The 18,350-nt window shown below is 42.9% G+C and overlaps 1 protein-coding gene across 1 annotated transcript; it reads right to left on the bottom strand.

The window, feature by feature from the left end:
• Positions 1–7,128: 7,128 nt before the first annotated feature.
• Positions 7,129–13,232, bottom strand: SOWAHA (sosondowah ankyrin repeat domain family member A). The gene has a single exon (XM_072990199.2). The coding sequence runs from the start codon at positions 13,118–13,120 to the stop codon at positions 11,579–11,581; it is 1,542 nt and encodes a 513-aa protein (XP_072846300.2). The 5' UTR covers positions 13,121–13,232; the 3' UTR covers positions 7,129–11,578.
• Between the last annotated feature and the right edge of the window lie 5,118 nt (positions 13,233–18,350).

Genomic DNA, 18,350 nt, shown 5'->3' with positions numbered 1-18,350 from the left:
TTTGCACATAGGTCCACCAAATGGAGCCGGACAGGCCATGGTGGCTCAGGGAATGGAACCCATTATCAATTGTACTCTATTAGCTGTTTACTAGAATGACCTGCATACACAAATCAAGGTCTTAATTACTGCAGATCAGAGAAGATAACAGTTTTTAGACCTTAGAATGGCTACCTGGGGCATCTGAAATTGTGGTCATTCAAATTAACCAAAGGTCCTGGTTTACCTTTCACCCATCTTTAGTCTATATGATGATTCAGTTTGTTCCTTTTAGCCCTTCAGTTGATGGAATTTGCTATTAGAATTCTGCTGCTTCTCCTTATTGTCACCCGGTGGCTCTTGGGAAAATCGTTCCCCTCCCTCTCTCTATCTTCCATTCGATCCACTTCTCCTCCTGGCACTTCCCCCACCCCTAAAGTGTCTTCAGTTCATTACTCTCTGTTTCTACAATAATCTGATAAAATTTTAGGACTAAGGCATTCCCATGGTGGGCACCACTGCATATGGGAAAGTTTACCTGAACAAGATTTGTTCAGGCAAAGTTTGGCTGAACAAATGCTGGATTTAGAATGTATTTATATGCCTCTTGTACCATATTACTGTTGTGGTTTAGGCATCTGGCCGTGGAGCCAGAGGTTGGGAGCTCAATTCCTCATTGTGCCTCCTTGACAATTCTAAGATTAAGATTAAGATTCTGCTGGCAAACTGTAGGCACAGATTCTGGGACTGTTTTCTCTCCCTACACCAGCTGAAATCCAATCAGATCTTCCTCATAAAGGAATTTCTCTTGGTCTCCCAAGTTTAAAAATCTAGGGGCAGCTTTGCTCTTTTTTGTATAAAGCAGCATTTTATCTGACATTGCATAAAATGTGTAGAGTGCAGAGAGCTCAAGTTTTCTTCTGCTTAGTCAGGTTCTTTGTACTGCATTCTGTGCCAAGAAAAAGCAAAATGGAATAGCACATTTAACTTGATTTCAAGGAACAGTGTACAAAATAGAAAAACTTTAATGGTAGGGGACAGCGATAACAGAACTTGCATGGATCAAGACAGGTTTTAACTAATGGCATTCTAACTGCCCTCTTTTGGATAAACTACAGTAAAAATTTCTGAGAGGCATACTAAGCTAGTGGTCAGAAAGCATTTCTAAAACTAGAAAAAAAATAGTCCTTTTGCACGCTAACAAATGTAGTTTTCAGCCTGTTACAGGACTCTGTTATTTTTCTTCAGACAAATGAAAGTTCTCTATGTGTTTATCAGTCAAAGGTTCTTGAATACTGATTAAAATATCACCCAGTTCCATTCTGTGTTCAAGCCCTGTTATGACTTGTTGTTTTGATTTTGAAGATTTAAAACATCAATAAATCTTGGAGAACACAAGATGTTTGCTAAACTGTCCACCTGCTTGTGCTGTGATTAGGGATGCAAGCCCCTTGTATTGAGCAAAAGGGGCCCCCTTAAAAGGGCCACAGTCGGCCATTGTGCGGTCAGAACTTGAATTATCCTCAGGCATGGAAGCCTGTGGCGGTCCCATTAGGAGTCTCTCTCTCTGTACATCTATTTCGGTGCCCAATGATCTGTTCTTTAAAAGGAAGGTCACTAAACCTGTTTTGCTGCCTTTGGAAAAGGGCAAAATAGCACGCAGACACTCATTTCATCCACACCACACAACCCACCCAGACTTCCAGCTGAGTCTTAGTCCAACATGGGTGACAGAACAGCAACCTCTACTATATCTCGGATTAACAAGCTATGTTAGAGGGCACAGATCAGGCCCCGTGGTGTATATACTGTACAGGTCTGCTTTGTGACTACTTGTGCTGCCCCACCTGCACCCACTGCCTGAGGCAGCTGCATAACACTCCTGATTCCTCTTCTTTCTCCCACAAACCAAGCCCTGGGCCTAAGCCACACGTGAAAGTGACTTCTCCAAGTGTCAATCCATCCTGTAGAGCTTCTCCTCAGATAATTGCCTCATGCAATTTAGTCTCACTGACTGGGACTCTAGGTTTTTTTAGATCTTGCTCTCTTTCTGTGGATTTTGGAGTTCATGGCAGATTATGCTTCCCTGAGTTCTCAATCAAAAAGAAAGAAGCTGTAGGCCTCTATGCACATGTTCAGCCTTCTCGTATGAAGGCAAAAACTGGGGAGTGGATATAAGTAAGCATGTACTGTAAGTTCCAAGCCAGCCTGTCCTTTGTCCATTTATTCCTCAGCTTTCCAATGCTGAAGGAGAAGCTGATATGGTTCTACCCGTGTTCAGCTCTACATGAAGAGAAACCACATACAGGCTTTCCTCTGAGCAGGGAGAAGCTGGGCCATCAGGTGTTGGAGATCATGTGCACATTGATATTTCCCCCTCCTGTTTAGCCTTCTGGTGAGCAGCCTCAGTGGTGCTGACACGGGGTGGGCTTATCAGCCCAGCTGTGTCTGCTAGGTGTTCACTAGAAAGCAGAAGCTATGGGAGTGTGAAGTGTGAGTCTACCAGGAGGAAGGGCTAGGAGACAGCGTCCACTGTGGTGCATAGAAGTAGAGAGTGGCTCCGCTGAACTGCTTCCTCCAGGCAATTACTATATTGTTTGTGCTTAGCAGAGTGTATCCACCAAGGGCACAGTGTGAATATCTTCATTTAGAGGTCTCTTCATTAGCATAAATCACTGGAAACATCAATTACTGTCACTGTGCCTACTTTGGTTTGATTCACATGCAAATCAAATAACAAAGCACACCAAGGGAATGTAGGCCACTGTAGCTTGAAATACACAGAGCAGGGAGACAAAAAGAAGTCAATGTACATGAGTGAATTCAAAGAGTGTTTCCATACAATTAGTGCTGTGATGTGTGTGCCGTTCCGTAATGTGTGTGATTCAAAATTAGGGGTCATTGATCCCAGGTAGTTTATGTGCTGTCTTCAAGATGTAGCAGAAAATGACCTGTTCTCATCCAGAGTCACCTGCAGACCCAGGGTAGAAGCAGCGGGAAAGAGGCAATGGCAGGCTGCCATCGCGGCAGGTTGTGTGGCATGATTGTTAATGAGGGACCAAATTTCCTGCAAGAAAACCAAGAAGCAAAACTCTGAACTGTAGCTAGTCAAAAACAGCATGACTTGCACAGCATCGTTACCTTTCATTAGCAGCTGAGCTTCGCCAACTGATCCTCTATTAATCCGAACAGTGCATTTTTCTGAATAAGTCTAGCAGCTATCGGATGCCCCATTTTTCAGAATGCTTGTATTGATAGTGCATTGTAACTATTTGATTTGGTTCCTTCGAGGACCCTCTTTGGGCAGAGGGGAATGCAACTGCCCTTGGCAAAGGGAACCCACTTTCAACGGCCTTCCGTCTTTAGCTGTGGCAACATTTGCAGTTGGTGTTTCTCTGACACTGCAACTAAAAGAAGAAGACGCCAAGGAGGTGTGCCGGGAATGGCTGGACAGCCACACGAGTCAAAGCCTTCCTGTTCCTCTGACAGATCTGGGGAGAGCTAAGCTAGGCCAGGAGTTTATTTTGCAGTAGTTTATTTTGAATAGATATTGTTGCTGCTGTTGTTGTTAAGAAAAGTTCATGAAAGCTAAGTAACACCGTGGGAAAGCCACCACCCACCTACATAGAGGGGGGAAATTGCAGCTCCACGGTAGTGTTCCTTTGTCCCTCCTCTATAGGACAATTCTGCCTCCCAGAAAACGGACCCTTTCCTGCCTCCTCTTCTTCATTTTGGACAGAATTCCTTGAGATTCAGTGGAAGAGCCACAGTGGCTTCTTGACTTTGTGATAGGGAGACCAGTTAGGTGGGGCTCCTGCTGACTTTCATGTCTTCCATGCCCTCAGAGACCAAGAACACTGAGGGAGGAGAAGGACAAATGGAGACAATGGAAGGGGGATCGACACCCGACTCAGCACAGCCTTACCCCAGCACATTAAGCCCCCAGGTCCAGAATGGTCCGGAGCCCTGTCCATCTCAGCAAGGGACAGGGGGGGGTCCTTGTGACCCCGAGGAAGAGGCAGGTTGAGGAGAAAAGAAACGTGGACAAACTTCAGGAAGCTGGGGAGTGGGAAATGATATAAAAGGAGGAACTGACCTGTTGGGAAGGGAAAGAAGAACAGGAAATGTACAGTGACAATCTGGACTGGCAGATCGATCCCTTGGCACTCTGGCACCCTGCTTACCTGGCACAAGTTCAATTTCATCAGCCCCTACATAAAACAGGAGGCCAAGCCCTGGAGAACTGGTGGGACGTGGGGCTGAGGTGTGCTGTGGGTCCCAGGCTAAGAACCAGTTGGACCAGCACCTGGAGTCCCCACTCCAACTCACCCAATTATATCGGATGGGTTGAACCAGACCCAGACCCAGACCTGGACAGAGAACAGCTCCTTGGCAGTGAACAGAATATTTACAGTATTTATGGTATTAGATTCCGCTGGGCCTGAAGGAAGGACTCAGGGCAAAGTCGAGCATAAACCTCCACCATTGCCTCTGCCTTACTCTTTCAGTTAACAAATCTTTGAGCTTCGAACTACACTTTGGTGTAACATGTCTTCATGTTGGCCTCTACAGGGTCCTTTGGTGTATCCCTTCTCCTGGAGGGCATGGGGACTTTTGCACTGCTGCACAGCCAACATCAGGATGTTAAAAGAGTTATCACAAGTTCTATTTTGATTTGCTGCCACAAAACTTTTTAAGGATAAAGGTGAACGTGTAATCGTATCACCAGGTGAACTTTAATCTCTTGCTATCTGGGCGTTGCTGCCTTGTAGAGTTATGTTTAGTAAAATCACATCTGTAGCCTGCTGATAAAATGTGCCCTGCTGGCAAACATTTGGGATGGGCAATTCAGCTTCAAACAACAATCGCAACTGAAACCAAGCTAACCACGTAAGTAAACAGAGACTCGGGAACTTTTTTCTAGGTGAGGGGACCCAAAACCTACATGCAAGTCTTTATGAATTTCCTTACTTACCAATACAATATGTTTTCACATTTGCTTACTTAATGGGTTAAATAAATAAATCTCTTATATCGTATTCAATATTGTTAAAATGGGTATCAGTTGTGAATACAGTTAAATAAAAAATACAAATGAGAGTAAAATGTAGTCACTAAACAAAGTAAAAATTATATAGAAGGATTGTTGAAAGAATCAGAAGTTATTATTATTATTATATTATTATTATTATTATTATTATTATTATTATTATTATTATTATTATTATTATTATTATTATTATTATTATTATTATTACTACTACTACGACGACGACTACTACTACTACTACTACTACTACTACTACTACTACTACTACTATTATTAAACTTACATGCCGCCCACACTACCCAAAGTTCTCTGGGCGGCTTAAAGCAATTGGTGATCCTACCCTCACCAAACACACAGTAACCCCTGACAGGGACCCAAAAAAATTGCAGGTAGGCATCAATCAGGGGTGGGCTGGTTCACGATGGTGCTTACATCCTGGGGTAATGAGAAAAAGGAGCAAACCAGCCTGTCCCCATCTGGAACCACAGCTCAGTACCAATGCCTGCCTGATTGCAATCTTAATTACCCTTGAAAGAGCCCAGCTGTGGTGGCAGCTTTTGATACTATCCGATTTTCCTACATATCTGTTTGATAATTCCTGAAATGGCTCAACAACCCACAAATTTTTTGCTTGTAATTTTCCAGGGGGCTTATCCTGCCCCCCCGCCCATGAATTCTTACAGGGCTTGAACCTCCCCTCACTACTCCTGTCTTGAGTAAGAAAAGGCAATGGCTGAAATACTTAGGATTTGTAGGGAAGTTGGGCATCTAACCTCTGATAGGTAGGTCGTCATCATTTCTTTTCTTTTAGAATTGAGTTAATTTTGGAGAGTACGAATCCCAGAATCTCCCACATTGGTCAATAAGCATGATGGCTTTGCCATTCATTAACCTAAAGTAACTTTTCCCCATCTCTTTTTGTTAACATATAAAAAGGTTTCTAAGATTTTCATGATGTGCAGAAATTCCCCAGACACAAACAGCTTTTCTCACCATTGCATTTTTTCAGTCATGAAGTTGTTAAAGGCAGGGAATATTTGATAGAAAGGAGCAGCATCTGTAAAACCAATATCCTTTTTAGAAAACGAAGAAATGAGTTAACAGTGTTGCAGTGGACTCAGGGTTTGCAATATTAAAGACTTAAAGATATTTTGCTCTCTGTCATCCTTCATGCTTTCTTAATGTAGCTGTGGAGGAAATGGATTTTTCATAGACAAGTGTTATTGTAAGCCTCTCCTGTTGTATTACCAACTATCCCAAGTGTTTCCATGATCTGGTATTGAATAAGCAATTAAGATGCATTGGCTTTACAAAAGGCCTGATCTTCGTGGAGATTAAAACTGTTGGAACTGATCTGTTTCTCAAAAGAGCTGCATGTGTTTTTAGATATTCTTTGGCTATGGGAACTATAATGAAAAGTGTTTCCAGTTCAAAGTTAACCCCTACAACCCTTTTAACGTATAGGTACTGAAATATGCTTGTAAAAAAAACACAAATGTCTGGGCTCCTGGAGTACACAGACATAGCCAGTGTGTAGTCTTCAGCAAAGAGGAACTTTACATTCTGAAAAAGAAACTGCCTCATATTATGTTCCTAACTAACAGGTACTACAAACCTTCAGTAAGAGATGTGGTATGACCTCCAGGAGATGGAAACACCCCCCCCCCGTTAATTCTTATGTAGCAGAATATATATTTTCCTACACTTCACTTGTCAATCACAGGCTAAATTGTTTGGTTATTTTTCTTGGTTTGCTCAGGACTCTGTAATAGAAGTCCTAATGGGCTAATTCCACACATCTTTGACCCCCCCCCAAAAAAAAGAAGAAAAGGAAGTTCTTAATAATTTCAAAATCAGCACTGACTCTGATCAAGTTAAGCAACATAAAAAGGTAGGTAGCAGACAGCCTCGTTTCTAATATCCAGCAACGTCTTATGAGTGTGGTTTTATCCAGCTTGGCATGGCAGACTTGATATATATCAATATGTATGCCATATTAATTTGATGGTGTATTTTCTTTTTTTCAGAAGGAAGCGTGATGAGGGATGCATACCAATGTTCCCTTTACAGTCCAAACCAAATCACATAAAAGAGAAATGTAAAATAAAAGGTTGTCTTTATTCATAAACCGCTTCTGCAATGAAATTACTTCTACTATAATGAGAGCTGTATTATTTATTAACTGCAGCGCTGGTATCATCTATTAATATCATTTTCCAGTAAAATATGGATTTGAAGAAATTGGCTTTGAAGCAAGCTTGCTAAAGTGGTAACTCAAAGTAAAATAGGAAAAAGGTGAAGATGTTTAAACTCTCTGTGTTTTATATTATGATTAGATTAACAAAGCTGGAAAGTTTAAATCATAAGAATTTTTCTTTGTAATGCAAGGGGGTTGCCATACCAACAGTCCATAGGGCCAAGGACTAAGGGCACTTCCAGATGAGGATTTTATTGTGCATCTGCTACCGTGCCTCATTCACAGAACTTTATCAGGGTCTAGAGATCATTGGCTGAAATCCTGTGGCTTACTGTAGTAAGTTCCATTCAAGTAGGCCCATTGAATCAGTGGAGATGTGATGACTCAACTCTTCCTTATGTTCTATTGACTATTCTAGTTGGAATTTACTATGCTGAAGGAAGTCACAATTAGAGTAAGCCCATTTGAATCAATGGAACTTACGAAGGAGTTGACACACCAAATCCCCACTGATTCAATAGGCTTACTCTAGTGCAACTTGCTATGCTAAACAACAAGATTTTACCCATTGTCTTTCATTTGTGCCCTTTTTAAACCACTTCTTTCATCCTGTCTCTTTCATGAAGTTATCTGTTCAGAAGAGAATGACAGGAATAGTCCATTTCCATCAATGGAGGGATCCATCTGGAGCCATCCTGTGTTGAATGATCAACTCCCACTGCCCCCTACCTTCAGTCCAACAACTTTAAATAAAGCATGTGAAAGCCCTTTCAACCCTAGAGATTCAATGATTTCAAACCTTGGTTGGTCTTACAGACAGGGGAGATAACAGGCAGTTTCATTTATTAAGTGAGATTATTATCAGTCAGAATGAGGCCCGCAAAGAGGTATTTCACAATGAAAATGAAATAATAGTAATGCAAAGTTGAGATTTCCCATTTGAAACAAGAGTTCTCATTTCTTAAATCCTAGTGATACATATTGTGCCCAAGTTATTATAGTGATTTCTACTACCTGGCCAGTTATACTGGATACTCTCTTATCTGATCAATCTAAATAAGCTACAGGAATTCTGAGGCCTAGGAATTTGTAACGATGCAGCTGACTCGGTTCATAAAGGGAATGGCCAGAAGACTTACTGGCCACTGGCCAACATAAAATTAAGACTATGCATCTATTCTCCTTGTTTAAATTGCTCTATGCTCTGCCCAATTCCAATAAAAAGAGGCCATTGCTTCTAATTGTAATGGCAAAGGGGGCACACGGCCAAGTACTGTTTGGTCTTCCACCAATCCTTTTTTTCCTTTGTCTAAGCTTTAATACACAAAGTTGGGAAGAAGGTGAAATGCTTCACGAAATATATGGCAGATGAGGAGGAGGGTTCTGCACTTCCTGCCCTTTTTGTGTCCCTTGATTTAAAACTGGACCCTCTACTCCCCACCTGTTTCAGAATGGAGCAGATCTGGTTTTAAAGACACAGATCTGGCACTGTCAAGTTTACTTTGCATCTAGCTCTTTGCTGAATTGTGGCCACTTATTAGCAGAAAATGGGAACAGGAAATAATTATCCTTCTCCTATTGTTAGAGTGGATTTAATACAATAATTTGTGGAATGCTTTAGTAAAGACTATTATTCACACATGAACAGACTTAGCCAAAAAGAAGATGAAGTAAGAGTAGCAGCAGAAGTACTGAACGCAAAGGTAATATCAAATCCTTCAGAGAGCCATTGATCTTCAAATAAATTTCAAGACTAGATCAATAAAATGTCGATCTTGAAATATAAAGCATCTAACTGGGTGTTAAAAATAACATTTTAAAACTGGATTTGCTAGCTCAGTTGTTCTTTTTGTTGTGGCACAAAGATGGTTTGTAAAATGTAATGTAATGTAATTGTATTATTTTTCTAATAAATCACAGTTTCTACTTTTCAGTCTGGCAAGTAAGACCTATCTATGTGCTTTATTTCTTCTTGAAAGGTCTAGGGTAGCTGGACATTCAACACATTTTTTCCTACAGCAGTGTTAGCTAAAGCTCCATGTAAGCTTTCTGCTCAGTATAGAACTTAATATTAAGTACACAGAAGGTCTATATAAAAATGTGGCAATCCTATCTGAAGACACTTGCACTTCAAGTTGTGGTACATTAATTCTTTAGTGAATTATTTCAGATTTAAAATGACTTTCTCTTAAAAATCCAACATAAACACAACATGTTATATTCCATATTAGGGACATTTACATACAGTGCAAACAGAATAAGGGAAGCACAGATACTATTTTAATGTTCCATGAGAAAGCAGCTTAGGCTCCAGTTCTATATACACTTACTTGGGAGTAGATCTCACTGAATTCGGTGGAATGTAGTTCCAGTAAACACAAGAAATGCTGGTTAGAAGTCTTCACGTTACTTCATCAAATAGTCAATTATATAAAATCCATTTGTACCAAACATTTATCTATTCAAAAACTAGGACCAGGACTTAGCCATATTTACAAAAGGCTTTTAATGCAAGCAAAGCATTGTCAAGTGTAGATGGACATAATAATAAAAATTAATTCTCACAATAAGCCATGATGTTTTTTTTTTTAAAAAAACTGCCTGTTGGCTTTAAAAACAAATTTAACAGCTCATTAATTTTAAGAATGCAATCCTCTTACACACTACCATGGGATAAAATCTAACTGAACTGTATGAAACTCACTTCTTAATAGGTACATGTAGGCCCACTAGCTAGATAACTCTATAGTTTAGGTATCTGGCTGCAGTATTTGAGAGTTCGGTTCCCCAATGTGACTTCTGTGAGTAAAACCAGCTTGTGAGGCTGTACGCAAGCTGCACATTTCGAGGATGCCCCCAGCAGAAGGCATAGTTTCTACCCAGGAAAGGGTCACTAAAAGTCAAAATCAACTTGATGGCACACAATTATATATTATAATTATTTGTAGGCCCTCGTTGTTAATAAGATATTTGCATTTCTGTATTACTGAGATGCACAATTCTTCCATGCTCCTTTTGATGGCTGATAGAATGTATTCAGCCTTATTCTACAGAAGCCTCACTGTATATACATGTAAAATTTTCAGTTTATGTCATGAACAATATATAAACAGTTGTGTGAATTATATTTCCATTAGTCTTCCTACAAAATATGTGCATGAAAAAGGTCACTCCACCTGTTATTATTATTTTAAAAACTACGAAGTTCAGGGATATTACATGTTGTGAAGTAGTTGTTGTGTTCAGTACTGCACTCTATTCCTAAGTCTGCAACAAGTATTTTGCAGGTTTTCAAAATAAGGACATAATTGAGCTGGTCATATAAGGATAGTATTGAGGTAGATATGTTAGGATTTTCTTCTTTCTCAAAAGTTGCCTAGAGATAGTTCTCTAATTTCATTGTATGTTCTGTGTTCTGCACCAAATAAAGGCTTGCCAAGCAAGAAACATTTAAGCACGATCATATATAGTAAAAGACCTTCTACCAGCATGTCACTAAAACCTATTTCACTTCACTTTTCAAACATATCTAAAACTTTAAAAGGGCCATTTATTTTACCTCTAGCAGCCCTTCTTACAAAAACAAAACAGAATATAGATTTCTATAGCGCAGTAACCCTTCCTTGCTTTCTAACCACATGAATACTACACTGAATGCAAAAGTGGACCTCATTAAAACTGTATCTTCTACAAGCTGTTCACAGAAAGGATTGGATATCTTCAAGATGGAAAATGGCACATCGTTAGCAAAGGGAGCCCTTATTTTAATTAACACAATAATCTGCTGTAGAAATGCATGCAGCAAATTAAACGTGGTTTTTTTCCATTTCATATTATCACTACAGATGCCACACCATCAAGCAGAAAGGGATGCTTTCATTCCTATCCCATAGTTTGAAAGCTATGCAATCCAACCCTATTCCTGCTTACACAGAAGTAAGTTCACTAGCTTCAGTAGGACATAATCACAAGTAAGAGTGCACAGATGTGCAGCCATACATGTATATTTGATTTGAAATGAACTTTGCAATTAATTCAGTTTACAACTTAAACAAAACACTCTGGAAGATCATACATCAACTGTTATTCACTAAAACAAGCCAGTAGAACAAAACACGTTATAATATTTACCATTAATTTTGTAAGGATAACTTTTCTCAGTGAAAAGTCTACTCATGTGAGGTTAGTGCTGTACTTCTTCAGGTTGCTGTAAACAGCTATAATGATTAGGTATAATTCAGCAAAAAGGAAACAGAAACATATTAAAAAAACAAAACAAAAACAAAAGTACTTATGTGAAAAGAATGGTCAACATGCATCCAATTCCATATCATTATTTGACATCAGTGAGACTAGTGACCGAAAAACAACTCTGAAACTGGTCTACGTTTTGTCGTGGTTTCTTCCTGTTCCTCCTCCAAGGCTTCAGACAAAGAAGAATAGGAAGAGAAAGTACCTCTGGACCTCAGCTTCCTCCTTGGGGCTGTGGCTGCGTTGAGAAACCTGTTCAGGGAAGCAGGTTTCTTTAAACCTTTGGTCAGCTCGTAGAACGTCATGTCATCGGACAAAAGCCCCAGGACAGTGCTGGTGGAGCTCAAGATAGAAGCAGCCACTTTTGCGTTCTTCTTGATGGAGGCGTTGTGTCCGGTCATCGTATGAAGATCCGGGTCCCGCAAGAGATGCCTTACGGCAAAAGAAGACCCTTCTTTTAAGTACTGAAATGGTTTTTTGCCACTGTAGTCTCTCAAGTTAACCTTAGCATTGTAGTCCCGGACCAACTGGGCAATGACCTCTTCCTGCCCATGTATGGCAGCAATATGGAGTGGTGTATAACCCCCATGAGACTTGGCGTTCACATTGACATAAGCACCACCTTTCTCAACCACCTCAATCACTTTACGCAACATGTCACAATTTCCACTCTTAGCTGCCCAGTGCAGAACAGTGAATCCCGTCATGAAATCTCTTTTGCTGGCTAGGTTCTTGTCACTTAGCAACAGGCCATGCAGCTGCTGGGACCACTGGCCAGCTGTGGCTTTCACTAGCCACTCGTGTTCCGCAGCTTCCAGTGGGACCGTTACTGCCCCGTCAGCTTCCTCACCCACCTTTTGTGACTTTGGCACCCTCTTCAGGTATGGGGAGCCGGACCCCATCTCGTCAAAGTGCCGCCTCCTTGTGCAAGGGGACGCCGATGGGGTGACAGCCGAGGAACCTACCTGGAGCCAGTCTTTGGCTTCGGGCTGCTCCTGCTCAGGGGTCAGCCCCTCGGGCTCCCTGAGGTTGCCGGAGGCTGGCACACAGCGCACAGGCAGCATGCAGGGTTTCAGAGGAGCAGCTTTGGGGCCCAGCCTGTCTCTGCCACTGGGAGGTCGGGGCACCTCCCCCTCTTTCTTTTGGAAGAAGCTCTTCAACTGAGCCACGGGGAGGGCCTGGTTCTCCTCAGGGTCTCCCTGGTCAAAGGGGAGAGGAGACGTCCGTGGCCCGCCCTGGCTAGCTGGGGTCAAGGAGCCCTCGCCTTCCTCTCCCTCCTCTCCCTCTTCTTTTTCCTCCTCTCCCTCTTCCTCCGCCTTCTCCTCTTCCTCCTGAAGGCGGCCGGGGCTCCCGCCGGCGGGCCTGGCGCTGGGCTCCTCCCGGGAGCCGGCCAGGCTCCGCCGGTGGTACTTCTTCTTCAGCACCACGCACTTGACCCCGTCCAGCTCCTTCACCACGGCCACGTCGTTGACGAAGCGCTTGAAGCGCTCGCGGAGGGCGGCGCGCTCCTCGGGCTCCCCGCCGGCGGGCATGTCCAGCAGCGGCTTGAAGCGGCTCAGCAGCACCGAGTTGGGCACCTGGCCGCCGCGCTCCCGCAGGAAGCCCAGCACGGCAGCCTGGCTCAGCGGCGCGGGCTCTGCCATGCCCTCCCCTCAGCCGAGCGGTGGGGCCGCGGAGCGCAGACGACCGACGGGCGGGCAGGCGGGAGGGCGGGCGCCCCCTCGGCTGGGCGGGAACCACCACCGCCGCCGCCACCTGCTGCTGCTGCTGCTGCTGCTGCTGCGTCCGCCACCTCTTGGGCAAATGAGGACGGAGAGTCTCCGGCTTTCTCCCCGCGGGCGGCGAGCGCGCCGGGGTGGAGTGAGAAGGGGAGGCCACCCACAGCCGAGGTGCTTGGGATTTGTAGTCGAAGAGGACGCGCCGCCAACACACCTGCGGCTTTTAACCCCGCCGCTTCCCCAGAATAGGAAGGGTCCCTTCCGAGAGTGGCGCGGCGGCTCTCGCTCTCTCTCTCCCCCCCCCGCCCCCGCCCCCGACTCGGTTCCCGGAGTGGTTCCATCCAGAAGGCGCGCATATCTCCCGTTCCTCCCACGAGGGTGGAAGACCGAGACAAGAAGCGCCCCCCCTCCTTCTCAAGGAGAAATGAAACGTTCCTACACTGACACGCTGCGGTTTTCGGCGGGAGCCGCGGCTCCCGCCTCGCCCTGGCAAAGCCCCGCCGGACCGGACGCGGAGCCCACTCCGCTCTTCGGTTAACCCAGGGTGGTGGGACCTGGCGTGCCAAACGGGAAGGGCCGGCGGGCTGCCGGATAAGCCTTACTCCGAAGAATTCTGTGATTCCGCGCGGCCTGTGCCCTTGTGCCTTGCCCCATGCGGTGTCGTCTCCTCGGTTCTCCTGTTCCGCAGCGAGCCGGGAACTGCAACGCAGGCGGGGGCAAGGAAGAGGGCCCCGTCGAACGTGTGGCGTTGCAGCAGGATGCCGAGAATATCCTGGATCAAGACAGGGAATAACGAAGAAGTACTGAAGTGAATCCCTAAAGACCAAGAAATAATAATCATAATAATAAAAGACAAACAAACATAAAAGGCAGAAAGCTCGAATACCTTATTCCATAATGAAGAATAAAACGATTGCTACAGCTAATCATTCTGTGTTAAAGAAACGGGAAATAAGTCCAGAAAGGAGAAGAACTTACTGGCTCAAAAAACCTGGGCACGGACAGCCCTTCCTACAGCTTGCCAGAGGATTAGTCTACCTCTCTGCTATTTTCCCTCAGCACAAAACTTTATTTTCTCTCTAAGGGCTACTGTTCCCCTTGCTTCCCACCCACCCCCCGTTAACCTTAGAATTTAAATGTAGAGTTTTGAATTGTTTTTGTTAATGAAGAAATATAACCAACTGGTTGTTTTTTATGCATTTACCTGTTATGGTGGAAGCATAGAACCACTTGGATTCAATAATCAACTCAAATGGAGATTTGTGTAAAGAAATCAAAAGGAAGCTGAGGCTAGGAAGGGCTGCTATGACTGAATTAGAAAAGGTCCCCAAGTGTAAGAATGTGTCACTGGAGACAAAGGGGAGGATCATCCATATCATAGTATTCCTGCAATAAAGGTGGGCAATTAAGAAAGCTAGCAAATAAATGTAATTTATTTTAAATTTGTTGGAAGAGAGAGCTTTACGAATACCATGGATTTTCAGAAAGACAAATTAATGGGTTCTAAGTTCTGTTTCCAGCAGGGTGTCATGAATTGATTGTGGCGAACAGGAATCAAATCCCCACTTTGTGGTGGAAACTTTCTGGAAGAATGGATTGGTTGTTGTTTAGTCATTAAGTCGTGTCCGACTCTTTGTGACCCCATGGACCAGAGCACGCCAGGCCCTCCTGTCTTCCACTACCTCCCAGAGTTTGGTCAAATTCATGTTGGTAGCTTCAGTGACACTGTCCATCCATCTCGCCCTCTGTCATTCCCTTCTCCTCTTGCCTTCACACTTTCCCAACATCAGGGTATTTTCCAGGGAGTCTTCTCTTCTCATTGGCCAAAATACTGGAGCCTCAGCTTCAGGATCTGTCCTTTCATTGAGCACTCAGGCTTGTTTCCTTTAGAATGAATAGGTTTGTTCTCCTTGCACTCCAGGAAACTCTCAAGAGTCGCCTCCAGCACCACAATTCAAAAGCATCAATTCTTCGGTGGTCAGACTTCTTTATGGTCTAGCTCTCACTTCCATACATCACTACTTGTGATGTGTCTGCTTTTTAAGATGCTGTCTAGGTTTGTCATTGCTTTCCTCCCAAGAAGCAGGCATCTTTTAATTTCATGGCTGCTGTCACCATCTGCAGTGATCATGGAGCCCAAGAAAGTAAAATCTGTCACTGCCTCCAGATCTTCCCCTTCTATTTGCCATGGGACCAGTGGCCATGATCTTAGTTTTTGGAACTAAGTTTTGGAACTACCAGTGGAACTGGTAGATATTCTTAAATATCTCACTTACTTTGAAAGCCCTTTTAAGGTTGCTATCAGTCAGTTTACACTTAACGGTACAGAATACACACATACATCAAACCAAACCTGAATTCTCTCTAGAAGCAATAAATGGACTAACCTGAAGGCATCATATTTTGGACAAAAAATAAGAAGACAAGATTCATTAGGAAAAACATGAAATGGATTGACTTGATAAAAGAAGCCCTGGCTTTCAGTTTGCAAGAACTAAGCAAAGGTTTTAATTACAGGACTTTTGGGGGGGGGGGCTGTCACTATTTAGAGTGGGGTTTACTAATTCATAGGCTTGCCGTAAACCAACAATGGCTCAACAGCACATAACAAATAGAACCATGGGGGAGGATAGTCGTGTCTATCATTCGGACAGGTACAGAAGAAAACAAGTTACTCAGATCACATCCGAAATCTGTGAAAGCATGCCCAAGCATGCTAAGATCATCCTTGTCCCATGGACAGAAAACTGAATGTTTTCATGCCTGCCATAAGTAAGTTTCTCCACAGGTAAACAGTGTTCTGTCTTCATCATTTCTTGGGAGTTTTGTAGACGAAAGAAACACTGATAAGGTGCTCTCAGTAATATTGCATCACACACCCTGTCCTCTGCATAGGCAGGATTTCACTAGTTGCAGCCGGATGTGGACAGGAATAAGAACCTAGGCGACAACAGTTTTAACAAGTATGTATGCCAAATTAACCTCTTAAAGTAACATAGCATGGAATAGTTATGGGATTTTTCCTTTGCATGGTTTATTTCAGCCACAGTATCCCTGTGTGCTTAATGTGTTTTGCCCCCTGTTATGGCTTTCAACAGCATTATGGTGACTTTATTTTATCTCCCTGGACTGAAACTGAATTTGACAGCTACTTGTTTGCTTCACACTCCATCATTCCACTCAAAATTGTGCCCAAGGCAGTTAAAAAGTAATTAAATGCAAATAAAATGGAAACATATTTAAAACATTAAAGCAAATCAATTTATATCATAAGTTAAAAACACACTTGCTGTTGTTGTTTGCTCTGCAGCTAGTGAGGTGTGTCATTTAAATTTAGCATTATGAAACATGCATTGCTATTTTGTATGTGTCCAGAGTAAACTGGATTATGCAAATATTCATATAAATAAACATATTGCTACATTCATACCCAGTGGATTCTAATTTTAGGATGTTTAAAAACGAAATTAAATAAATCGAGAGCTCAGTGGTTTAGGTCTCTGGCAGCAGAGCCTACAGACTGGGAGTCCCAGTTCCCTCCACGGTGCCTTCCTTGACAGGGGCTGGGCTCAAGATCCCATAGGGTCCCTTCCAACTCTGCAGTTCTAAGGATAGTATTATAATAATGCACTTCGCTCTCCACCTTCAATCCCTGTTAAATATACAGAACTGCCTTTTTACATGAAGGACAAGGCAACAGTAACATTTTGGTGAGTTCGCTTTGCCCTCTGTTCCTAACAAGGTCATCCGTTCCCACTGTTCCTTCTGAGAGACAGTGGTTCTGTGCCAAATGTGACAGGGAGGCAGAGTGGTAAAAGAAAATGGCTCCCAGAATCAAGCAGGAAGGATAAAATGCATGTAGACAACACTTCCTAGAGGATTATAACTCACAGGATTAGATGAGGACACGATTCTTAGAGCATAGGACCCTATCTCCATGGAAGGACCATGGCTCAGAACAGCAGTGGCCAGGGCCAGTCCTTGTAGGTCTCGAAAAGCCTGAAAGCCTGGAGAGCTGCTGTAAGTCCTGCAGACCGGACAGAGGTGAACTAGTGATCTGCGTTATTCGGTGCTCCTTAGCAGTGATGAGAAATCTTGAGTGCATGCAGCTACCCACCCACAATCCACTAGTGGTTCCATAAGTCATTTTCTAGATTATTGGTCAGCTCATTATAGGGTTGTCTCAAAACCATATTAGGTATGGATTAAAAAAAATAAAAAATAAATCAAAGTTATGGCTGAAACTATACCCATCCACCCCCTGGACCACAGATCACACTTCCAACCTCGCTCAAGTCATGAACACATTGATGGACAATTATTGAGCCTTACTTTTCAGGCGTGCCTTCGTTCCCTGTATGCTGCTTCATTAGTGGTACAGAAAAGCCGAAATGAAATAGATGCTTTCATAGAGTTGATGTCCACAAGCAGCGGATTTGCAATGCACTTCCATTCATAATTACATTGTGTTTAGCAATCTCTTCCAGCTTACCTGTATTAGGGTGACCTGAACCTCATTGTGTTCAATTGGTTTAAATATCCATTTTCTACTTCTCTCTTTCTCTCTCTTTAGGAAAACAAAGAGTAGAGCCTCCTCATGTTTGTGTATGATAACTGAATGGTGCACCAATGTGCTCATGTTTGAGTGAAGATGATCTGTGGTCTAAATTCCCTTGGCTTGAAAACTATAGCTTCAAACTGCACTTTTTTGCTTTAAATGAAAGGCTGCCCCCCCCTCCTTATTTTGGGGACATAAGAACAGAGTTGGGAAAATAAAGAGCTTTAAGTTGCCATTAAGTTGCTCTTTACTGAGTCAAGTTTGGAAAAAAAAAATATTCTCCAGCATTTGTTTCTGTGGTGGAAATAACATGGGAACTACCTATGAAATGAAATATAACAATTTAACTATAGTACCATATAGTTATTCAGTAATCTTGCAGAAAATGAACCAAACTAAAATTTAGTTAGTATATAGACTAAAAAGCTTTGAAGATGGCTTTACAAGCTGACCGCTGCATAATCACGGATATGCATGAACAGAAATAGGGCTCACAGATCAGCTTTTTCAAAAAATTAGCTTTGGTTAATTTATAAATTCAGTTTTGCTGAATTCCTAATTTACAACTTTGGTTGGGCTTGAGTTTGTGACAGTTTG

The sequence above is a fragment of the Pogona vitticeps genome, chromosome 2 (genome assembly GCF_051106095.1).
Source record: "Pogona vitticeps strain Pit_001003342236 chromosome 2, PviZW2.1, whole genome shotgun sequence".
Classification (NCBI taxonomy): Eukaryota; Metazoa; Chordata; class Lepidosauria; order Squamata; family Agamidae; genus Pogona; species Pogona vitticeps.
This window is presented reverse-complemented; position numbering and strand designations above follow the sequence as displayed.